The 25,904-nt window shown below is 41.8% G+C and overlaps 1 protein-coding gene across 1 annotated transcript; it reads left to right on the top strand.

Annotated features, from left to right (window-relative positions):
• Window positions 1-466: 466 nt before the first annotated feature.
• On the top strand, window positions 467-10,376 carry LOC106588638 (terminal nucleotidyltransferase 5A). Its single transcript, XM_014177815.2, has 2 exons — window positions 467-982; window positions 8,508-10,376. The coding sequence occupies exons 1-2, from the start codon at window positions 827-829 to the stop codon at window positions 9,531-9,533; spliced, it is 1,182 nt and encodes a 393-aa protein (XP_014033290.1). The 5' UTR covers window positions 467-826; the 3' UTR covers window positions 9,534-10,376.
• Window positions 10,377-25,904: the final 15,528 nt, after the last annotated feature.

Genomic DNA, 25,904 nt, shown 5'->3' with positions numbered 1-25,904 from the left:
TCTAGTCAATCTGCATCACTAAAGAGTTAATGATTGCGATAGAAATTTTAAGGTAGTCTAATTTCCGTTTGAACCAACATACTGTATGTAGTGTTAACTGGAATGCAGTCTCCACAACTGCTGGAGCATTGCCTTTAATTGTCAATCGCGCTATAGAGCGGATCTTCAGCGCTACTGACTGAATAGAGCCCTAACTCTATCATTCTAGAGTAGAGTGTTAAATAAATGGTTGTTGTTGTTATTATTAGTCTATTACTTGTCTACTCACTCTACAGAACAGAAGATGTGTTTAGCCAATAGACAGTGTAAATAGCCCTCTAATGCGTATACTAAATGTGACTGAAGTATCCAATGACAGCAACAGACTGGTCTCTGCTGACGCAAGGGAAGTGGGTGTGTGCGCATGGCCGCTTGTACTCTTCTGTATGTTGAGGTAGGTCTTCATAAACCTGCCGAACAGCCAATCAGGACGCTTATGTTAATCCCATTTTCTTAAAACCCGTCAATATGCCTCTAGCTGGATTACAGCTAGAAGTGTGTCACAGCGCAGGAGAATTTTGGAGATGCCACACCGTTCAGTTTACGGGTCTATGATTTGCATGTGCAGAACTCTCTCTGATCTTCAGCCTAGATTGTTCAGAAACTTCTGTTCTAAGTGAATCTGAGAAGCGCAACAGCAGCGATTTTGTTTGATTTCTTGTCGATTTCAAGTTTCATTCCAACTTCAAAAGAAACACTTATTTGGGGAATTGCTTTGGTACTGTCCATAATAGCCTACATCAACTAAACTACCAAAGAATTGACTACTTTTCCAAATCCCATCGTCATGTCCTCCGGGGATGAGTCGGAGCAGAGTCGGCGGTTCTGTGTGTTGTCTTGGGAGCAGGTGCAGAGGTTGGACTCTATTCTCGGAGAGAGCGTCCCTATTCACGGACGCGGAAACTTCCCGACGCTCTCTGTACAGCCTCGGCAGATAGTCCAGGTGAGATAACGGCTTTGGTCTGGGGAGTTCTGGAGCGCATGCAGCCCGATATTTTGTCTAGCCAAACTCATCTCATATAGCTGTTATTTTACGTTCTTTTAAATAGTTCAATATTTATCTAATTCAGTCTCATCATAATGTGCATGAAATATATTTTTTTAAACGCACGAACGCGTGCACACTTTTACTCAGGTAGGCTACACACGAACACACACATTAAAGTCGAATTTGATAGGCAGGCTAAGAAACGTGTAAGGAAAGCAGTGTATTTTGGCAGCATTCCAAGGCTAACCATGTCATCTTTGTGTAATATCATAATCTAGACCAGTCTCATTTCTCAGCACTGTGGCTGAGGATAAAAAGCTCCAATATTCTTCAATATCAGGTCAGATAACGTCTGTGAATATGATTATTTGCCAGTCATGTTGGCATGCTCATACACTGAATTTTTGCAATAGCCTACTCTAGGTATTGGAAATATACTGGGGTGCCTTGGTAGCCTACATTTGAAAATCCACCCATTGCAGTGAATCATGACTTATGAATCCTCATGAGTGACAGTCATGTTATTTACATTCACTTTAACAGACAGGAGGAGATCTCAAGGAGCAGATGATCTAATGCTTTAACTGCCATTTTCCACTTTCTCATTCCAATGCTTCTGCGACCAGGAATGTCATTGGTCAAGGAAACCATACAACTTTTACACAGGGAGAGACAGTGAGGTACATTGAATTACAATTGGCGGAGTATAGAGACTTTGAGAATGTAAAAGATTCCTCTCCAGTCTCTTTCATTAATGAAACGAATGCTTGTGATCTGTATTAATAGAGCAGACCTATGTGAAGGATGTATGCTCTATCCATGTTGTTCATCAGAGAAAATCCCCTGGCTGGAAAAGTCTACAGTGGGCTCTGGCTGGCCATGCAGCTCCATACCATTGGCAGTAAGCATATGTGCATGTCTCCAGAAACGTTTTCCCTTCCTCTCTCTCTCCCCTACCTGGAAAACCAACTGATCCAACCCAGGACCTAAATAAAAATGTCTTCATACAGCCAGAAATATGTGTTCTTCGAGGTGTTCCACAGGGCTGTCAATAGGGGTGTTTATTGAAAAGCTGTCATCTAGATAACGTCTGTTTATCGTGCGGCTCCATATTGTTGTGTGTGTCGGTGTGTATCCGTGTGTGTCTGAGCCGTGGGAGGTGTAAAAGAAAAGTGTCACCTTTGGTGATTTAGTGCAGTGGACTGTGGGTAGATAAGCCAACATTGGGTTGACAGATCTGAGGAACTATACAATAGGCCTATACACACACATACACACACACACACACACACACACACACACACACACACACACACACACACACACACACACACACACACACACACACACACACACACACACACCACAGGAGGTTGGTGGCACCTTAATTGGGGAGGACGGATTTGTGGTAATGGTTGGTGCAGAATTAAGTAGGTGGAATGGTATCAAATACATCAAACACATGGTTTCCATTTGCTCCGTTTCCGGACATTATTATGAGCTGTCCTACCCTCCGCAGCCTCCTGTGACACCCACACACTAGCCAGTAGGCCTACCCAGTGGTGTTATACAGCTGAGATGACATATCCAGACATTGAATGTGTTTTAGTGAGTCAGATCAGATATTACTTCATGTTAACAGTAGGGTGGTAGAGGTAGAGCTAGGAGGCTAACCTGTTTTACTTGGCTTGGCCACCCAAGCAAAGGGAACACACTTTTTCCAGGTTTGCTCCAATCTAATTCAGGGTGGAGATTCTAGAATAGAGTAGAATACAATAGAGACTGACTGAGTACACAGTAGGGCAAAGCCTGAGGAAGATCTGGTTTCGTTTTTGTTTGTTGTTTCTTCATCCCTGCTCTTGTTTCACCATTGTGAGCTTACTGGAAGTGAGCTCTACTTTCCTGGGTGGCGGCGATGGCTTCCATTTCTGGGGCAGGATGGGGAAACTGGATTAGTTAGTCAGTCACTCCAGTAAAACAGGGTCCTTAGAGGGTCAGGACTCTTGACAAGGTTGACATGATATGAGTAGACCCTAAACACTCACATACTCACACACACACTCACACACTCACACACCACAATACTAGCCCAGTCACCTGGTTCTGTTGTGGGCCCTGCCAGATTGAAAGCCAACTCCTCTGTCGGTCTATTGTTGGTGAGACTCAACGACATGATGACACCACACGTCCCCACAGACAGAGTAACAGGAAAGGAACATATGTTGGGCTTACACTACAGTGTATAGCTCTGTTAGTCTTCTACATATAGGCGTGTGCATTCCTGTTGCTGGCTTTCAAGGAGTCCATTGCTGGGAAATGCCAGCTGAACTCAACATTCTCTCTATGAGGTAGAATATATTTTTTATTTAACTAGGCAAGACAGTTAATAACAAATTCTTATTTACAATGACGGCCTAGGAACAGAGGGTCAACTGCCTTGTTCAGGGGCAGAACAACAGATTTTTACCTTGTCAGCTCGGGGATTCGATCCAGCAAACATTCAGTTTGCAACGCTCTAACCACTAGGCTACCTGCATCCCCAATAAATGCTTTATCACCAGTCTAGTTTCATGGAAATAAATATTGTATCATCAGTCTAGTTTCATGGTAATAAATACTGCATCACCAGTCTAGTTTTATGAATAAATACTGTATACCAGTCTAGTTTAATGATAATAAATACTGTATACCAGTCTAGTTTAATGATAATAAATACTGCATCACCAGTCTAGTTTAATGATAATAAATCCTGCATCACCAGTCTAGTTTTATGAATAAATACTGCATCACCAGTCTAGTTTTATGAATAAATACTGTATACCAGTCTAGTTTTATAAATGAATGCTGGTTCAGGTGCCGTGACCACCCACAGCAAGGCTACTAATTCACCTCTGAGGAAAACCCCATCATCTGTTCCTGCTAGCCTACTGACAGTACACTGAGTATAGTATAACTGGGCTGTCTCTGCTTGCCTTCTGGGCTGACTGGACAGGATGCCAGGGTCATAGACTACTGAACATCTCATTCATTTACTGATGCCATTTACTTGGCTTGGCTGGGTCTTTCTGTGACTCTCTGTCCAGGCCAGGCAGTGCTCTAACTGGTGTCTAGGGGACCATGGGGTTTAGCTGGCTGACGGCTGTTTTTGACTCTGTTTTCCCACTAAAATAATAAAACACATTCAGGCTGCAGTCAGACTGAAGTTGAGTTCCAAATGGCAACCTATTCCCTATGTAGTGCACTACGCAGGGAATAGGATGCTATTTAGGAGACACACAGACTGAGGTAAATGGACTACTAGAGGAAACCCGCCAGACTGGGGTAGGAATGCAGAGACTGTACATAACGTGTCGCCAAGACATTGTCAACACAACACCGTCTGGTCAGTTTGTGGCTTTTTTATAAGTCTCCTGCTTCTCCTGGTCGACTTCGAGAGGAAGTGTCCCCCCTTAGCTGAACTTCACCCGGTGCTTGTTGCGTAACGCGGGAATGGAATGGAATGGAAAAGTTTGCTTTTGGAGAGGTAGAAGAAAGGGCGTTACTTATTATTTTGGGAGACCCTTTTGTGTTATAAGACATTATCAGGGGGTCATACGTGCTTAATGTAAGTCTTACAAGACATTATAACCATGTAATGCATTACACCTGGAGGCATTCGGGTTGACCTATTCCATTCAGTTAGACCTACTTGTCATTGGACTCAGTAACATATCACACAGCCCATATTAAGGACAATTATTTCCTCCTCATTGTTTGTTTCAGGCTAGCAGTATGTATAACTATCTTAAAGGTATCATCATGGGTTGATGCCTGATAAACAACCCTATGTTTGGTAAGGCAGTTATCACTGTTTATTATCATGAATACTGCTTTTAGCTTAGTCAACCCTAATTCCAATATACATATGCATATGTGTTCATTGAAGCATTTATTCCAGTTTCTATGAATCATTGATTATTCCACGAGGACTCTGGGAAATGATTCATATATATTCTGGTGTTTGTTTCCACAGAAAGAAGGAAGAAGCCTTTAATATTCTGGATGTTTTTATTAGTGACCATCTGTCCAGAGGTCGGGTTACCAATAGAAACAGATTGCTTTGCTCACTGGAACACAGCACAGATGAGCACAGCAGGGTTCCATAAACTGCTTTTATTGCTTACTCAATTCTCTGTTATTTCCGCCCCTAAAAAGGATTGGCTTTGAAACTCAACATTCATTATTTCTTAACCTTTAGTTTACATTTTGAACCTTTTCATCAATAGACCTTTTCATGGTGGTGTCATTTTTCATTGTGAGTACCACTACCCCTTCCCTTGGAATCCTGTCAGTAGCTATGGACCATATTCATATTCTTCAATCACTCAGTGACAGTGTGTTTCTGGGTCTGGGTAAAGCAGGCTACAATTAATGGCCAGGAAGGATTTTGGCAGAGAAGGAGACAACACATATTATGCATGTCTCAATTTGTCTGTTTTTTGGTCTGTCTTTGTTTTTAGGTTGGTAGGGAGGAGGCCGTAACCTAAATTCATGAATGGGGATCTAGCTATGTTAAGTCAGCGACTCGGCAGGACACTCCTTCCCTGGCATAGTGGTGAAGCCAACATAACCTAATTCCTCAGGCACGACTTTGTTTGCGTGTGTGTGTGCTTGTGTATTCCCGAAACAAACGTATAGGCTCCCCACTTGGCACAGACGTCAATTCAACATCTATTCCATGTTAGTTCAGCGGAATTTCATTGAAATTACGTTGAAACAACGTGTTACGTTCGTTGGAATGATCGGACCAAGGCGCAGCGTGAGTAGCGCTCCACATCATTTATTAGAAAGTGAAACTTAGAAAAAATACAAAACAATAAAGAATAAACGAACCGTGACGACAATGCAACTACACATAAACACAATGTCCCATAACCCACAGGTGGAAAACATGCTACTTAAGTATGATCCCCAATTAGAGACAACGATTACCAGCTGCCTCTAATTGGGAATCATACAAATCACCCAAACATAGAAAAACTAAACTAGAACCCCACATAGAAAATATAAACTAGATTAACCCCCCCAGTCATGCCCTGACCTACTCTACCATAGAAAATAAAAGCTTTCTATGGTCAGGACGTGACACAACGTTGATTCAATCAGTGTGAATCAGGCAGAATAGTACTGACAGCATTCCTATCTTGAGCTTGTTAAAACCATATTTCATTGTGGGTGGTGACTGATACAGATATCCACTTTGTAATGAAATGGTGGCACTGTAGCAAAGTTGTGGACAACAACTGCATAGAATAGGTATTTTGACAGTAAAGAGAGGAGGTAGCTTATGTTGTTATGTCTATCTTATGCTTAACTGGTGAACTTGATCCAACCTGGAAAGGGAAATAGATTGTATGTGGTTGTGTACGTATACAGACTAGAGACCAGATACCTGGTTGAATACTTGGATCAGTGTCTGGATAAAGATACCAAGTGTGTGTACTTGGTAACCCTGGTCATGCCTGTTAAGTATTGTCCCAGTTTCTTGTTTTCCTCTTTGGCGTGATGTAAAAGTCAGTCTCAGCTGCCTTGCCTTTAGCTTCCCTTAACTCTAGGATCCACCCCAGATGGTTCTGTTCTGTGACCCAATAAGCTCATGAACCTTTTCTTTACCAAGTACAGTATGCTGTTTATATTACGACATAGGGAAAATATGTTTTCAGTATGGCGCAATCATACCAGAGTTTATAAGTTCACAACCCAACCCCATTTGTCTACGTCTCAAAGATGTGTAATGTTTCTTTTAGATAACCTGCAGGTCAGCTGGGGTTCCTCCAGAAGTTAGAGACAAAAGACATGCACTGGCTTGCTGTGTTCCACAGAAAAATCTCGGATTCTCCATGCATTACAATCAGAGGTTGTTCATTTCTTCAGTGTCACATCTCTCTGCGTGAGAAAAAGACAGACATTTGTCTTTTAAAAATGGTAATAGGAGTAAATGACCAAATAAAAAGGCTGTGCATTGCAAAAACAGAAACTGTTCTCACAATCTTTTGATAGTAATGATTCCACGTTGTTGCTTGTCATTATTTGGGTCGTTCCACTAATTCAGTGCCTTTTTAGAAGTGTAACTTGATTTCACCTAATTGTAACATTCTGTCATAAAGAGCACATGTTCAACTTAATAAAAAACACGTTTTCCCATCTCAAGCGGTAAAATAAAAAAAATACTATAGCAAAGTGACAGGGTTGACAATTTCATCTTAAATCAGCCTTAAATCCCTCAAATGCTAAAACATTTCTAGCCCGTCTATCTATAGGTAACAGGGTTGACGTGTTACGCTCTACGTGCTCAGTTTTCCACCACAAAACACTGGGAAATGGGACAAAAGAGTAGGACCAGCTCACCTGCTTTTACACTGTGATTTGACTATTAGATGCTCAATGTTTGTTTAGAAAAAAGTATTTTAAAATAAACAGTTACCATATTAAAGCGAGATTTCAGTTCACGTAACAGAGTTGACCTTAAAATGAGGGACAGACCTAAATGAATCACTAATCACATGAAATAAATAATCATCTTCAGAAATGACTTTTTCAAGCAACAAAATAACTATATTTTTTTGGGGGGGGTGGGGGTTTAGTGGGTTGAAATCTTCCTAGAAATGACACAGGGTTGACAGAAGGACATGTCAAAATGCTGAATTTTGGCACTTTAGGAAGCCTTTATTCATATAAAAAATCTGATTTATTGACTTCTCAATGTGGTCTCTATTAAAGGGAACTTCATTTAATATAACAGGCTTTTAAAATGCAATATTGGTGCACAATATCTACTTAAAATATCAAAGGGATGCAAAAGGAACTATTTTCGTGGAACGACCCATTAACTGTTTGGTTCCTCTATACGTCCTCCTGAGTTGCTCTCTATTCTCATCCACACAACAAATTATTGGATGCTAGTATTTCATCTTTACTGTTATGAGCATACGCTAAAAGCAAGGTGAACCATTCCTTGATTGAAATATAAATATTACCATTTAAAAAAAGTGGCAGTGACCATGAAAGCTACGTTTCAACTTGCAGTGACATGCATTTTCAGTGCATAGTTCTTTGAATGAATCACCCTAGCTTGTATGGATATCTCTCTCTTAGATCCCTAACATATCTCGGCCACAGATCACTCATAGATATCGCTCAGGTGTCAAACTCATTCCATGGAGGGCCATGTTTCTGCAGGTTTTCACTCCACCCTTGTACTTGATTGATCAGTTAAGGTCACTGATTAGGTAGGAACTCCCCTCACTTGGTTGTCTAGGTCTTAAAATTAAAAGGAAAAAAACTAAAATCATGGAATGAGTTTGACACCCCTGCTCTATCAGATCACTTGAAAGCAACAACAAAAAAATACGTATTTGATCGGAAAAGAAAATTGACAATAAAGTGTCCTAATAATACCTCTCAGATCACTCACCCATGTTTCTCTCTCTCTTCTGTGCAGGTGGTTCGGGCGCGTCTGCAGGAGCGTGGTGTGGTGGTCCGGGATGTGAAGCTGAACGGTTCAGCAGCCAGCTATGTGCTCCACCAGGACACCGGCCTGGGCTACAAGGACCTGGACCTCATTTTTGGCCTAAACCTGACTGATGACAAGACCTTTCGTGTGGTCAAAGATGTGGTCCTGGACAGCCTGGTGGACTTCCTACCTCCGGGTCTCAGCCGTGTCTCGCCTATGACCCTCAAAGAGGCTTACGTCCAGAAGCTGGTGAAGGTGTGCAACGACACAGACCGCTGGAGCCTGATCTCCCTCTCCAACAACACAGGGAAGAACGTGGAGCTGAAGTTTGTGGACTCTCTGCGGAGGCAGTTTGAGTTCAGCGTGGACTCGTTCCAGATCGGCCTGGACTCACTGCTGCTGTTCGACCGCTGCTCAGAGACGTCCATGTCTGAGAGTTTCCACCCCACCGTGGTCGGAGAGAGCATGTACGGGGACTTCCAGGAGGCCCTGGGACACCTCCGCACCAGGACCATAGCCACGCACAGCCCTGAGGAGATCCGGGGAGGAGGACTGCTGAAGTACTGCCACCTGCTAGTGCGGGGGTTTAAACCGGACTCAGAGGCTCATATGAAGCTGCTGCAACGCTACATGTGCTCTCGTTTCTTCATCGATTTCCCGGATATTGGCGAGCAGCAGCGTAAGCTGGAAGCGTATCTCCAGAACCACTTCAACGGCATGGAGGACAAGCGCTATGACTGCCTGGTGACGCTGCGGCATGTGGTGGACGAGAGCACCGTGTGCCTGATGGGACATGAGCGCCGCCAGACGCTGGCACTGATCTCGGCGCTGGCGCTACGGGCCATGGCAGAGCAGAACGCCATCCCGGCCCTGGCTAACATCACCTGTTACTACCAGCCGGCACCTTACGTCAGGGACGTCAACTTCAGTAACTACTACATAGCGCGGGTCCAGTCGCCCATGAGTAACTCTTATTGTAACTCTTACCACAGAACATGGCTTCCTTGCAGCTGAGTGATGTGGATCAGTGTAAGAGGACTATGTTGTATGTTGTGTTTTTTAAGCTTCTAGTTTCTCTGTTTTAGTCTCAAATGGTACCCTATTCCCTATATAGTGCAGTACTTTACATGACCAGGAAACTATATAGGGAATAGGGTGCCATTTGAGACACACCCTCTGTCTTATGGTAACGTGAGCTGAGCAGTTTGATAGAGTGCTTTGCTCAGTCCACCTGTAGCAAAATGGGTTCTTGTGGGAGACTTGAGGACAAAGTCCAATGAGGACCAAAAAAAAGGAAACATTTGTATTGAATTGTATCTTTTTGCCAAATCTTCAACTGCAACCATTCCCACTAAGTTATATCAATGAATACTGCTGTAAATCTGATTTGAGAGGTTGTTATGATGTTTTGTTAGGTTTTTTTTCTGAAGCGTTGGCTTCTTTTGTTATAGGTACGGTGAAGACTGGTGGTCTATTTTGATGTATGGAAAACGGTTGAAATGTGATGGAATAACTTTTCAGCTTCCCAGTCGTGATGAGGGACTTTAAGTGTATTTGGATCCATAAAATGAAATATAAGAAACCAGAAATATGTATTCTGTTCTGACTGTGGTTTCAACTGATCTTTTCATTTGAAGATGTAAGGACCAAATAATACAATTTTTGTGTAGTGTGAAGAAAACAAAACAGACTTTTGTGATTCTAAGTGCCTGAAATACCAACCAACATCTTAAAGTAGTTTACTCTGTAAATGAAATAACTGTTTTTGGATCTTTTTCACCCAGGTTACTGTATATGTCTCGATCCAGGGTCAGGGTATTTCCTTTTCAAATAATAAAAAAAGGTACAAAATGGAAACATTGGTATTATCTCTTTCTTCCTCTATCGACACATTCATAATGGTTTCAGACATATGTTGTATATGTGATGGATGTATAAAACATAAGTATCTAATAGGTTACAGATCGTCCCTTTCGAATGAGTAGACAGACACAGACATGCAGGGCAAGCAGGTGGAAGGGTCTGTATCTGTATGACTTAGCAGAGGCATTAAAGGTGCAATCTGCAAAATGTATAGCTGTTTAATTGTCATTTCAATTAATGGTATACCCACTGACATACCCCATCCCTCAGCTTTAAAGAATTTTAGGGCTGCTGTTTGTTGAAACACAAATTAGCTGTGGCTTTAAATCTGCTTAAGTCTCCTCTCTCTCCTACTGTATCATGCACTGTGGGCGTCCCTTCAATAGAAATATATCTATTCTTTCCATTTCTATGATCTCATCAGTCTGACACCAAGGCCCTAAGACACACAAACACTTCCTTGTTCTGTTCCCACCCCCTCAACGTTACCATGGGAAACTGAATCCCCTCTGTCCTCGTAGCCATCCATACATTAGCCATATAGTTACGCCTGCATGTCGTCCATAATATCTAATGAGGGGTTTCCTGTATCATTGGAAAGGGGTGAAAAGAGATGGCTGTTGCCTGTCTTGGATGAGTTGTATTCTGTGTATTTTGGCTGAGCAGGCAGCTGAGGGCCAGGCTGTCAGATTGAGGAGTTTGAGGTATTATTGTATTGCATTGCATGCCTTTTGGGGACTAGGCTAGTTTATCTTACAGGATTGTTATGCATTACCCCACGCTCGTCACTGAATACTCTTACCATGTCTCCCTGGTCCTACATCTGTTTGTTCTGTCTTGCCATTGGCCATACAGGAGTTGGCTATACAGCATAAACAGATCTGGGACCAGGCTAGGGCTCTATTTCCATCCACATCACGAAAGTTCAGTTTTACAGCATGATTTCAATTTAAAGACAATGCTCCGATATATCGGAGAGTGCATTCACGTTAACCACTGCAAATGTCTGCTCATTCGGAAATGACCTTACATTTCTATCGCGGAGTCTGTAACGCTTCATCCCTAGTCTTTCTCTGAACTTTGACCCTGGTTTGTTCTGCATGTCTGAGCCCTGGTGATTTGCAACATCAGGCAGTGGAGTGTAGAACAGACACACCTGATAGAAACAGAACACAGGGAATTTGGCCTGTTTTTTTTTTGTTTTACCTTTATTTATCTAGGCAAGTCAGTTAACAGTTATAACAGTTAGCTGAGAAAAACACAGAAAGTGACAAATTAGTTCTTTATAAAAGTTCATTTGAGAGGAAAAGAGTCTCTCATCGTGATTAAAGAAGCGAGATGAAAATGTGACGAGGAAAATCTCTCTCTCTGGAATAGAGCTGTCAGAGCTGTTGGTTCGTTTATCCCATACAGCTACAGAGAAGCCAGGAGAAAGAGAATAAGGAGACAAGTAGGAACAGCCTTGGAGGTTTCTCCTGGAAAAAACACACACAAACTCCAGCACTGAGACATGGGTTGTCTTCATCTCACTGCTTTTTTAACTAACTAACGATTTCTTTCTGTGCTTGGTACACCAGACCTCATGACTCACCCACAGAACTGTGTGTGTGTGTGTGTGTGTGTGTGTGTGTGTGTGTGTGTGTGTGTGTGTGTGTGTGTGTGTGTGTGTGTGTGTGTGTGTGTGTGTGTGTGTGTGTGTGTGTGTGTGTGCATTAGTATTGGTATTTTATTAGCATCTATTACAGGGCTGTGATAAAAAGAGTGCACTATATAGTGCTTTTGGCACTTTTGGGGTGTCATTTGGGACATAGCCAGAGTCCCCAGTGGTCTTGAACATCTCTACCTCAGCAGGAACAGCTTCTGCTCATCTCCTCCTGTCTTCTGTGGGCTGTGTGGGTGGGCTGCCCTCTATTACACACAGCCATGAGAGTAGGCAAGTTTCTCTCTCTCCCACCACAGACTGTACAGCTCAATTTGACCCACTATCATATTTTCCTCGCTGAGTCATCTGCTGTGGATGCCAAGCCCACTGTCCTCACTGTGTGTGTGTGGTGCGCGCGCGCGTGTGTGTGTGTGTGTGTGTGTGTGTGTGTGTGTGTGTGTGTGTGTGTGTGTGTGTGTGTGTGTGTGTCTGTTTCTCTGTCTGGGTCAGGCTGATAGGATCGCAGGAATATTGACTGGGTGTTTAGAACCTCTTCTGTGTGTGTGTGCGTCTATCTGTTTGTCTGTTTCTCTGTCTGGGTCAGGCTAATAGGATCTTAGGAATATTTGCTGGCTGTTTAGAGCGTCTTCAGTGTGTGTGTGCGCATGTTTTTGAGCTGGGGTAGGGAAGAGGTCCATCTGAGAGGCCCCAGAGGATAAACACTGTCTCCACAGTAACAAGCCTCGCATCACCATACCAACCCCCAACTGTCCTGCACTGGTGGTCACTGCGGAAACCAGGATATACATAAATAAACAACACATTTCTAAATAAAGTGGCTGAATTTGGTCAGAAGAGGACCAAAAATAATCTTGTGATAAACTGAGGGCCAAGGACAAAATTAGTTAGTAGTGTATTAGCCTGGAATCCAAACTAACTATCGTTCTCTTTCAGTATTGTTTCAGAGAAATGTACAGTTTGGATTCCAGACTAGTAATGTATATATGTTGGGTTTTTTTTCACGACATACTTGAGATATATTGTTTATTTCCTGAGATATATCTTTCCTGATGAGTCCTTGAAGAAACCAAAGCCTGGAGTAGTGAAGGGTGTGGAGATTCCACCATCCACACACCTTGACAAGCAGCATGGTGAGCTAGAAAGAAGAAAAGTAAAATAGGGTGAAGGAGGAAAAAAGAAGGAAATAGGTTAAAGGAGAAGTGATTACAATGTGAGGAGGGATATCGGCAAATTAGAAGGCAAGCCAAAGACAGCTGTGCTTTTATATCAAGCTTGGTAGCCACCATCATGTACATGAAATACAAACAGTGTCGTAAAAGAACTAAATATAACAAAAATGCCCCAATCAAGAAGTTATCAAACCAAATAAATACCCTAATTCAAGATGCAGTGAATTAATGGGTGCAAGCAGATTGATAGTTATATCAATCTTTATGGTGTAGAGTGGAGGAAGTGGTGCTGGAGGTTCTCCTATAAACTCTGTTAATTACACTGCATGGCCTGGATCCCAAATGGCACCATATTCTCTATTAAGTGCACTACTTTTGACCACGGCCCATAGGGCATAGGTTGCCATTTGGGATGCAAACATGGTGATGCTCCATCATCATGGAGGCTGTTGGCACGCAGATTACAGGGGCTGCAGAGCAGAACTTCTATTTGTAGACACAGGGGCATTCATAGTGGCTGCTGCCTGTTGATGGTGTTTATTTGTTGCCTTGAGAGGCACTGCTAAGACTGGTCCCAGATCTGTTTGTGCTGTATCAGTAGCGGTGTGTGGGGAAGCCAAATCAGGGGAGAAAAAAGCCATATTACAACCTGGTGATAATTGCGTTGTTTGCTATATAACCTGTTAGTTCATATGCCTTGACAGTGTGATATATAGGTCAAAGGCCGAGACAATAAGAAGACACAGTGGCAGAATAAATTAAACCACCTTTGTTTAATCACGGAGCGCAACATCTGTCCGGTGAAGTTCACAAAACATATTATATGTGTGGTCAAGCAAGTTTCCAACATTTTCGGACTAGTAAACAAATATTGATTTATAACCACAGAAGGTTTCCCCAAGTCACAAAGAAAACAGGACCTGCCTCCACTTTTCCAACACCATTTCAACTTCAACATTTCAACATCATCAAGTCACCTAATGCTTAGTCTAGTACAGTGATAACTAAAAGATACCAAAAACGATTTAGTCCTATCAACGTCAGCTAAATATGATGTGGCTGTCCATGTTACTGATTTCTGTGTGCATGCGTTTGTGTGTGCAAGTAGAAAAAACAATTTGACTTACCTTACTTGCCATCCTGCTCTTTCATGTTGCTTAAACAATCTATGACTCTGTCATACAATACACGCTTTCAGTTTGTCCTAGGCCACCTGGCTAAAATGCTTTCTCGCTAGCCTTAACCTTAACTTCCTTTCATGGGCAACACCATTATAATTATTGGCCAGTACGGAGAATTAAGTAAAACTACAAGTCCAAATCCCTATCTCCATACATTGCTAATTTAGGAAATCGCTAACTAGTGTCATGTCTTTGGCTATGCCGGATTAAGTGATATGACATGCTATTCTATAAAATAATTTCTCTGTAATTAGTATTACCTGATTAAGCTAATCATGTAAATGTAATTAACTAGAATGTTGGGGCACCACGAAATAATGTTTATAGAGCCGTTATCTTTCGAATAAACTCCTAAAGACCTGGTAATCTTTTACCTCAATAGCAGTCAATATTTAATCGTCACCTTATTCAGTCTCATCTGAAAGTTGTAAATTCTTGGTTATCTTCACGAACCCTGGCTAACAAGTTGAATCAGCAATACAAAATGTGGTTTAATTATTTATTTACTAAATACCTAAATAATCACACAGAATTACATCTACACAGAATGGTTCATACATTGATTGCAAATGATGTCATCAAGGAAAACGTCCCTAGCGGACGGAACAGATATGACGGCTGGTTACACAAAGAAAGGGGGTTGGGTTTTGAATAAAAGAGTGGGAAGACTGAGGAACAAAAATATTTTGTGTCTATCGGGCCGTAGACAGCTATGCTATCGTAAATACAGTATCTTATGCATTCTAAATAACCGCCCATTTGAAAAAGGAAAATGCAATAAATATTTACTCTGAGCTGTCCTTCGGTAGATTGGTCGTAGATAGAAGGCCGGGTTGTCCAGCATGGATCTCTTGTCCTCTGAAGAATGTCTAGTGGTGAACTGGAGCATGGTAGAATGGATACTCTGTCTGTCCTCTCCTAGCCCACGTTTACAGCTGTTGTTGCTAACGCAACGGCTAGGAGATATCACTTCTTTAGTGAATAAGATTTCAAAGTTCATACCAAGTTGCCATACTTCAAGCTCATGCTATATTCTGGCTGGTATAGTCGAAATTCATCCTTTTGGCGTGTTGATCGTCATCTTCACGTTGAAATTCAATGCTAATTTCGTTAGGTTCTTGTCATTCAACCAGAGCTCACGCCGAGGTTGGCTTAATTCTGTAGGTGATCTTTGTCCTTTCAACGTGGGGACCGCAAGTACTCACATCCTTGGAACAGAAAGTTGGATTTTCGTCAACAGGCTTATATCGGGGTGAAGAGAAGTGCGTGTTTCATAGTTTACAACCAATGTCTGTTTACTTGGGCGGGGCCTCTGAGTGAGCAGAGTTTCTTTATGACAAACCGTTCTCTCATTTAAGAAGCTAAAATTACATTTAATCTTTTCACAAATAGTTTCATATTTAAACATTTAAATTGCACAACAATCCAATGTGAATCTGATAACTAGAATGTGTCGACTTTCCAAGATTCAGTTTATGTCATCCTGTCATTAGTAGTAATATCTCAGACAACAACTGATCTGAGATCATATTCATTAAGTACCAACGCATATTTTCAACTGGTTGGATTACCGAAATATGGTTCGATTTCCCACCTTTTGATGTTACCAGACTCTCTATGTTACAAAGGCTTTACAAGAGTAAACTCTATAAAGTAGATAGAGAGAAAAGGGGAAAGGTAGTTATGGGGGTCATAAACCTCCCCCAACAGGCCAATGTCATGACACTAGCCACCGGAGGACAACGACACAACGAGATGCAACAAATCAAGTTTTTTCTGTCAATGATGTTTGGCTTTTGATGTGATGTGATTCATGTAAAACCAAATTCAAACTTCCCTTGACACTTTTTTTTGGTGCACCAGGACTATTCACAGCTGAGCTCACTCAGCTAAGCTCAACACTGATTGGATATTATTATTTTTTTTTATTTTTATCATGGCAATCCAAATGCTCGCTGGCTTCCATTGCATTCAATGCTATGGATGGCAACAATGTCACTGTTCTTTTGACCAGACAGCATCTGATAGATGGGTTACACATATTGAGACAGAGGGGCGCTGTTTCATTCTCTCTGATGCTTTCTCCCGTGAGATACATTCAGCTTCTTGCAAACTGAAGGAAATGTATGAAACACAGAGATAAAAGATACAAAATAATGTATGTTTTTTCTTGGTCCATTTCTGGGGGAAGCATGTCTTCCCTTGGCATCCATGAATACACGTCACTGTGCTGTATAGCTAACACGCAAGCATAGGAGTTGGCAGACAGTACAAACAGATCTGGGACCAGGTTAGGTTGCCTCTGTAAATTGGATGAAATCCTTACTTAGCCAACATAAGGTTCGCTGTGACCACACCGTACGAAGGAGTCAAGTTTGACACCACTCTAGTTAAACTCTCTTTCATTCAATTAGCCTATTGGGTTCAATGTGTGTGTAGCCATGAGAAATTTCCCAGAGAGAGCTTTTTCAACCTCTGACCTTTTTCACTATGTCCTTGGCAGAACATGCTGTACCACCGGTTTATCCATATTTTGCTCTTCGGGGAGACGTTAGCTAACCTGCATATTATGACTGGCATCATAGATACTCCACAGAGCCCTTCTCTGTGTTCTCATGACCAATATGGGTGGAAATGGAACGTTCCCTGAATCTTATCCTGTTGAAACATTCCCAGACTGAAAAATAATGAACACAGTTCTTAGGAGAGACAACCAGACCATACGACAGGGTGGAGTCTGTAAACAAAGAAGGAAGCACATTAGGAGTGTGTCAGACAACGTCCAAAATGGCACCCTATTCCCAACATAGTGCACTACTTTTGACCAGAGTACTATGGGCCCTGGTCAAAAGTAGTGCATTATATAGGGAACAGGGTGCCAATTTGGATTTATCCACAGACAATTTTAGAAAAGTCCACTGTAAATGGAAATGTCTTGAAATGGACAAAAGGTATTTTTATATTTGATGGTGAGAGGGGGAGGTGAAACACACATACGCACAGACAGATACACAGGCACGTGACACACAAATAGCACTGTTACCATGTGATGTCATCACAGCATCAAAAGGCTAAAACTAATGTTATTACAACAACCATTGAAGAACATCTGCTTGGGCTGAAACACCAGCTTGCTTTCATTTAGTTTAGAGACGGGATAGGCGAGGGGGGCAGGTGAGGGGGGTTAGACGAGCAGTCCACAAGGAGAGGGGTCTTTGCCCCATCCAGCCTGCTTCCTGTCAGCCACAGTAAACACTGGCCTTCTGAAAGGTGGCACTGTTTGTCCCCCCTGAAACCCCATTCTCATCAATATTAATGTCCACTGTAGTGAATGGCGCCACCGACTGTTAACAGGCTTCTCCCTCTCAACATTTTACATTTACATTTTAGTCATTTAGCAGACACTCTTATCCAGAGCAACTTACAGTAGTGAATGCATACATTTCATATATATATATTTTTTCCTTACTGGTCCCCCGTGGGAATCGAACCCACAACCCTGGCATTGCAAACACCATGCTCTACCAACTGAGCCACACGGGACTTGTTGATGAAAATTACTTGAGAAGGAGACCAAGTCAAGACGCTGGACCAGGTGGATTCAGTATATAGTAAGGCTGTTTATTATGAGACAAAGATATTTGGCTGAGCGTGCACGGACTCGTTCGTTTAGCTCTTAGGGAACTAGCAGAAGAGAGAGCCCCGAAAACATAGTGTGCGTTTTATTTATACAATGAAATAACAGTGTGTTGACGTAGGTTGAGTCTAGTGGGTCCGCTCTCCTGACTGGTCGATGAGTGGAGGAACGGTCCATTCTCCGGGAGTGTCGACTTCCCATTGGCCCTTGGCAGTGTCCTTTGTCCTCGGAGTCCAACACCCCCAAGTGTGTGTGTGTGTGTGTGTGTGTGTGTGTGTGTCTGCTAAGTCGTGTCTGGGTAGTTGCGATAGGTATGGGGTGTTGTTTTTTACACCAGTGGTCAGTTCGTGTGGCTAGGGCGCTTCCTGTTTTGTCATGTTATGTGAGTGCTTAAGTCAGCCAATTGTCTCTGAGTGTGCTCGGGATTGGTATCAGTTGGTTGACCAATATGTCTCTGGAGCCCTGCTGTGCACCGCTGCAAAGCATGTCGTGCAAATGCCCTCCTTATACATCACTAGGTAAAAAGTTAGATTTATCTTTATTACAGACTACAATCTGGGACCAGGTTAGGTTGCCTCCATCTCAACAGGGCAAGATACTCCACCACCCCTGGCAGAGCACGCACGCACACACACACACACACACACACACACACACACACACACACACACACACACACACACACACACACACACACCTGGGAAAGGAAATCAGACTGATCTTTGGGAACTCTTCTGCCCTGATACTGTGGATCTGCCTGGGCATGTGGAGTTCCTTACTCTAGGCCTGCTGTGCATATGGATCGGTTTAGTCTTATGGAGCCAGACTGCTGGCTGGCTGGTATACGGAATGTCTTATGGCTCAAAGGAGCGCTTAGGTTGGCTTGGCTTCCATTTATGCTTTATCACTACAGGTAAATTATAAAAGGAGCAGACGTTTAATCACCTACTACATGAGGTGTGAATGTACAGTTGAAGTCGGAAGTTTACATAGACTTAGGTTGGAGCCACTAAAAATCCTTTTCAATCCTTCCACAAATGGCTTGTTAAAACCTCTTACAGCTACTTAAGGATAGGGGCAGTATTGACATTTTCAGAAAAAATATGTGCCCATTTTAAACTGCCTCCTACTCAAACTCAGAAGCTAGGATATGCATATTATTAGTAGATGTGGATAGAAAACACTCTGAAGTTTCTAAAACCATTTGAATGGTGTCTATGAGTAAAACAAAACTCATATGGCAAGCATAAACCTGAGAGAAATCCTACCAGGAAGCGGAAATCTGGATGCATGGGCTCTCTTCAAGTCGTTTCCTATTGAATACACAGGGACGTAGTAATAATTGTGCACTTCCTACGGCTTCCACTAGATGTCAACAGTCTTTACAAAGTTGTTTGAGTCGTCTACGATGAACAGAGACCGAATGAGAAGGTGGGGAAGTTGGTGAGGCAAGGAATGACATCACTTCTTGGCGCGCGTTCATGAGGGTGGATCCTCCGTTCCAAAACGTTTTTCAAGACACAGGAACCGTCCGGTTGAAATATTACTGAATCTTCACGTTCTAAAGGCCCTAAAGATTGATGTTTTACAACGTTTGACATGTTTGAACGAACGTAAATACAACTTTTTTTAACTTTTCGTCGTGACATTGTCCGCGCGCTTCCTACATTTGGAGTAGCTTACTGAACGCGCGAACAACAAGGAGTTATTTGGACATAGATTATGGACTTTATCGAACAAAACAACATTTGTTGTGGACCTGGGATTTCCTGGAAGTGCCTTCTGATGAAGATCATCAAAGGTAAGGGAATATTTCTAATGCAATTTATGATTTTAGATGACTCCAAGATGGCGGCTATCTGTATAGCCTAGTGTATTTTTCTGAGCTCAGTACTCAGATTATTGCAAAGAGTGCTTTCCTCGTGAAGCTTTTTTGAAATCTTTCATACCGTTTGCATAAAGGAGATGTTCATCTATAATTCTTTGAATGACAGTTTAATTTTGTATCAACGTTTATGACAAGTATTTTTGTAAATTGTGGCACTGTTCCACCGGCAGTATTTGAGGGGAAATACTTTCTGAACATCACGCGCCGATGTAAAATGCTGTTTTTATATATAAATATGAACTTTATCGAACAAAAAATGCATGTATTGTGTAACATGATGTCCTAGGAGTGTCATCTGATGAAGATTGTCAAAGGTTAGTGCTGCATTTAGCTGTGTTTTGGGTATTTGTGATGCATGCTAGTTGCTTGGAAAATGGCTGTGTGGTTATTTTTGTCGATGTACTCTCCTAACATAATCTAATGTTTTGCTTTCGCTGTAAAGCCTTTTTGAAATTGGACAACGTGGTTCGATTCAGGAGAAGTGTATCTATAAAATGGTGTAAAATAGTCCTATGTTTGAGAAATAGAAATTATTAGATTTGGTTTTGAATATGGCGCTCTGATTTTTCACTGGCTGTTGATCCCGCTAACGGGATCGGAGCGGTAAGAGGTTTTAACAAACTATAGTTTTGGCAAGTCGGTTAGGACATCTACTTTGTGCATGACACAAGTCATTTTTCCAACAATTGTTTACAGACAGATTATTTCACTTATAATTCACTGTATCACAATTCCAGTGGGTCAGAAGTTTACATACATTAAGTTGACTGTGCCTTTAAACAGCTTGGAAAATTCCAGAAAATTATGTCATGGCTTTAGAAGCTTCTGATAGGCTAATTGACATCATTTGAATCAATTGGAGGTGTACCTGTCGATATATTTCAAGGCCTACTTTCAAACTCAGTGCCTCTTTGCTTGACATCATGGGAAAATCCCTCAAAAATCAGCCAAAACCTCAGAAAAAAAATTGTAGACCTCCACAAGTCTGGTTCATCCTTGGGAGCAATTTCCAAACGCCTGAAGGTACCACGTTCATCTGTACAAACAATAGTATGCAATTATAAACACCATGGGACCACGCAGCCGTCTTACCGCTCAGGAAGGAGAATTGTTCTGTCTCCAAGAGCTGAATGTACTTTGGTGTGAAAAGTGCAAATCAATCCCAAAACAACAGCAAAGGACCTTGTGAAGATGCTGGAGAAAACAGGTACAAAGTATCTATAACCACAGTAAAACGAGTCCTATATCGACATAACCTGAAAGGCCGCTCAGCAAGGAAGAAGCCACTGCTCCAAAACCACCATAAAAAAGCCAGACTACGGTTTGCAACTGCACATGGGGACAAAGATCGTACTTTTTGGATAAATATCCTCTGGTGGTCTGATGAAACAAAAATAGAACAGTTTGGCCATAATGACCATCGTTATGTTTAGAGGAAAAAGGGGGAGGCTTGCAAGCCAAAGAACACCATCCCAACCGTGAAGCACGGGGGTGGCAGCATCATGTTGTGGGGGTGCTTTGCTGCAGGAGGGACTGGTGCACTTCACAAAGTTGATGGCATCATGAAGATGGAAAATTATGTGGATATATTGAAGCAACATCTCAACACATCAGTCAGGTAGTTAAAGCTTGGTTGCAAATGGGTCTTCCAAATGGACAATGACCCCAAGCATACTTCCAAAGTTGTGGCAAAATGGCTTAAGGACAACAAAGTCAAGGTATTGGAGTGGCCATCACAAAGCCCTGACCTCAATCCTATAGAACATTTGTGGGCAGAACTGAAAAAGCGTGTGCGAGCAAGGAGGTCTAGAAACCTGACTCAGTTATGCCAGCTCTGTCAGGAGGAATGGGCCAAAATTCACCCAACTTACTGTGGGAAACTTGTTGAAGGCTACATGAAACATTTGACCGAAGTTAAACAATTTAAAGGCAATGCTACCAAATACTAATTGACTGTATGTAAACATTTTACCCACGGCCTTCCCTGTGGCTCAGTTGGTCAAGCATGGTGTGTGCAACGCCAGGGTTGTGGGTTCGATTCCCACGGGGGGCCAGTACAAAAAAATACAAGTACGTATTCACTACTGTAAGTCTCTCTGGATAAGAGCGTCTGCTAAATGACTAAAATGTAAAAAAATGGGAATGTGATGAAAGAAGTAAAAGCTGAAATAAATAATTTTCTCTTCTAATATTCTGAAATTTCACATTCTTATAATAAAGTGGTGATCCTAACTGACCTAAGACAGAGAATTTTTACTAGGATTAAATGTCAGGAATTGTCAAAAACTGAGTTTAAATGTATATGGCTAAGGTGTATGTAAACTTCCGACTTCAACTGTAGCACTTGAAGAATCTACACCCGTAAAACTTTCACCTAAAGTATATCAAAATTGATTGATTGCGAACTTCATCATTCCTCCTCCACCTGGTCATCCCCTGCTTGACAAATTAAACAGGCTGTGTTATGTAACATAATTATATAATAGCATAACATGTAGGATATGACTTCTCCCTCCCCTGCCCACCTTGCAGGCCCTTACTCCAGAAGGCCTATCTTATAAATCTCACTCCCCTCCCCTGCCCTATCGTATACAGTAGAAAAAATATCTATCCTATACCTCTGTATAAATCCTCCACAGTCATCTGCACATCTGCTGGAGGGCTGCGTTGAGGCGTGAACAAACTATCCCACATCTGGAAGCCACAATGTGAGAGCTGGACAGGCTGGCCCGGGGCTGGGCAGGGTTGGACGGTGAGGAGCATACCTCTTCATTCCAAGAAGACCATAGGTCAGTAAGTCAAGAAAATATATATGGAACATATTTGAGAGAACTAATGTTAAACATAACTTTCAAAATGTTGGTATTCAAGGTTTTCACCCTCTCCTTTACATAGCTACAGGTGGTTGAGCATGAAAAATGTTGTCTTTTGGGTCATAGAGAGCCTTTGGAAAATATTCAGACCGCTTCCCTTTTTCCACATTTTGTAATGTTACAGCCATTCTTCTAAAATGGATTAAAAACACATAGCAATTTACCCCATAATTACAAAGTGAAAACAGGTTTTTAGACATGTTTGCAAATGTATTCAAAATAAATTCAGAAATACCTTATTTAAATAAGTATTCAGACCCTTTGCTATGAGTCTCAAAATTGAGTTTCCATGAGATGTTTCTACAACTTGATTGGAGTCCACCTGTGGTAAATGCAATTGATTGGACATGATGTGGGAAGGCACACAATTGACAGTGCACATCAGAGCAAAAACCAAGTCATGAGATTGAAGGAATTGTCCATAGAGCTCCGAGACAGGATTGGGTCGAGGCACAGATCTGGGGAAGGGTAGCAAACATTTCTGCAGCATTGAAGATCCCCAAGAACAGAGTGGCCTCCATCATTCTTAAATGGAAGAAGTTTGGAACTACCAAAACTCTTCCTAGAGCTAGCTGCACCGGCCAAACTGAACAATCGAGGGAGAAGGGCCTCGGTCAGGGAGGTGACCAAGAACCAAATGGTCACTCTGTGGAGATGAGAGAACCTTCCAGAAGGACAGCCAATCACTCCACCGATCAGGCCTTTATGTTAGAGCGGCCAGACAGAAGCCACTCCTCAGTAAAAGTCACATGACAGCCCTCTTGGAGTGCCTAAAGACTCTCAGACCATGAGAAACAGGATTCTCTGGTGTGATGAAACAAAGTTTGAACTCTTTGGCCTGTGTGACATGGTGAGGTTGAACCTTGGTGCAGAGAAGAGACCAGACGAGGAATCAGCGGTTAAGGATAAACATAATACTTTACTGAGAAACGGTAACGGAAGGATCACAGTAACACTGGGAAAACAACAAACACTAAGTCTCGAAAACTCACTCAGGAGACAAACGCACACAGCACATAATTCAAGCTTCAGCAAAGGACAACAGAAAACACACCTCTTTCAACAGGGAAATCATAATGAGTAAATAGGACACACCTGAGTGTCATTAATGTCTCTAGCACGGTCTCTGCCGCCATCTGGTGACAGGTGGAACCATGACAGAATGGCAAGTGTCATGTCTGGAAACCTGGCACCATCCCTAAGGTGAAGCATGGTGGTGGCAGCATCATGCTGTGGGGATGTTTTTCAGTGGGAGGGACTGGGAGTCTCATCAGGATCGAGGCAAAGATGAACAGAGCAAATTACAGAGAGATCCTTAATAAAAACATGCTCCAGAGCACTCAGGACCTCAGACTGGGGTGACGTTTCACAATGACCCTAAGCACACAACCAAGACAACGCAGGAGTGGCTTCGGGACTCTGAATGTCCTTGATTGGCCAAGCTAGAGCTGATCGAACATCTCATATCCTACTTACCAGTTTGGAAACATTACCAAACTTGATCTAAATGGCCTGGATTTAATCCTGGATTACTTGACTAAATCATTTTGGGAAAAACAAATCGGATTCCAATGTCATCACACAAGTGTATTATTGTTGCATTCATAACCCATACAGCAGCCTACCAATAATGGAGAGTGGGGTATGTTGAGTAATGTTTTACATTCAGCATCACTATGTCAAGGGAAATATAGTATTCTTTCTAACAAAGATATCTACATATACTTCAGGATTTTGTGTTCCCTTGAAATACTCAGAATTCATGTAAACATTACAGTTTTGAAAACATAGCTTGTTCAAAAAAGTGGTCTCTTGGCACAACTTACCCCAAATGTCTGTACTGAATGAAATATTACCAATACTTTTTAAAACCATAGCTAGGTTTCCATGCAAATGGTGACAGACTTTCATGCAAATATTCTGAAATCCACATAAAGAAAATATGCGCGTTGTCCTTGTTGTGGATAGAAATCAGAGTGTGATGACGATTCAATTTCATGTACCAAATAAAAATCTAAAGTTCAATGTGTTCCCATCACATTTTTTAACTCTACTCATAGCTTTGTCACAATAACTGTGGCTTTAAATAGCAAATGGGGTGGTTGAAGCTCATTTACTGCATTTCTATACAATAAAAATGTTTTAATTTGGGCTAGGCGTCCCGCTAGCAGGACAACTTCCAGTGAAACTGGAGGGCGCGCAATTCAAATAAATAATCGTAAAAATTATGGATATTAAACATTTAGGTACATACAAGTGTCCTATATCAGTTGAAAGCTTAAATTCTTGGTAATCTAACTGCACTGTCCGATTTACAGTAGCCATTACAGCAAAAGAATGCCATGCGATTGTTTGAGGACGGCGCTCCACATCAAAATATTTTCCCATCGGCACAGGTTTCATAAATTCACAAATAGTGAATAAATATTCACTTACTTTTTGAAAATCTTCCTCTGATTTGTCATCCAAAGGGTCCCAGCTATAACATGTAGTGTAGTTTTGTTAGATAAAATCCTTCTTTATATCCCAAAAAGTCTGTTTAGTTGGTGCCATCAATTTGAGTAATCCACTTGTTCAACATGCAGAGAAAGGGATCCGAAAATCTATCGCTAAACTTTGTTTCAACGAGTCAAAATACGTTTCTATTGACTCCTCAGATACCCTAAGATGTAGTCAAACTATAATATTTCTTATGGAAAGAAGTATGTAGAAAAATGATTTTAGCAGGTGCGTCTTGTCTTCATTACGCACCCAAACACGAATTTCCAAGACTGTGTCCTTCTACTAAAACTCATATTTCTTATTCGTTTTGGAAGTTACAAGCCTGAAATCTTGAGCATAGACTGCTGACACCCAGTGGAAGCCATAGGAATTGCATCCTGAGAGCTAGATTTGAGGATGCCTTTATACTTGCCATTGGAAGAGCATGGTCTCTCAAAACAAAAAAGATTCTGGTTGGTTTTTCTTTGGATTTTCTCCTACTATATCTATTGTGTTATAGTCTCCTACATTATTTTAACATTTCTACAAACTTCATAGTGTTTCCTTCCCAATGGTACCAATTATATGCATATCCTGGCTTCAGGGCCTGAGTAACAGGCAGTTTACTTT

This window comes from Salmo salar, chromosome ssa27 (assembly GCF_905237065.1).
Source record: "Salmo salar chromosome ssa27, Ssal_v3.1, whole genome shotgun sequence".
In the NCBI taxonomy this organism is placed as follows: Eukaryota; Metazoa; Chordata; class Actinopteri; order Salmoniformes; family Salmonidae; genus Salmo; species Salmo salar.
Note: the sequence above shows the minus strand (reverse complement) of the source record. Positions and strands in the feature narration are given on the sequence as shown.

Bases quoted from the DNA above. Each gene is read 5' to 3' on its own strand.
- LOC106588638 (XM_014177815.2), top strand. From the start codon at position 827: ATGTCCTCCGGGGATGAGTCGGAGCAGAGTCGGCGGTTCTGTGTGTTG. The intron at 983-8,507 runs GTGAGATAACGG...TCTTCTGTGCAG, and splicing joins AGCCTCGGCAGATAGTCCAG to GTGGTTCGGGCGCGTCTGCA.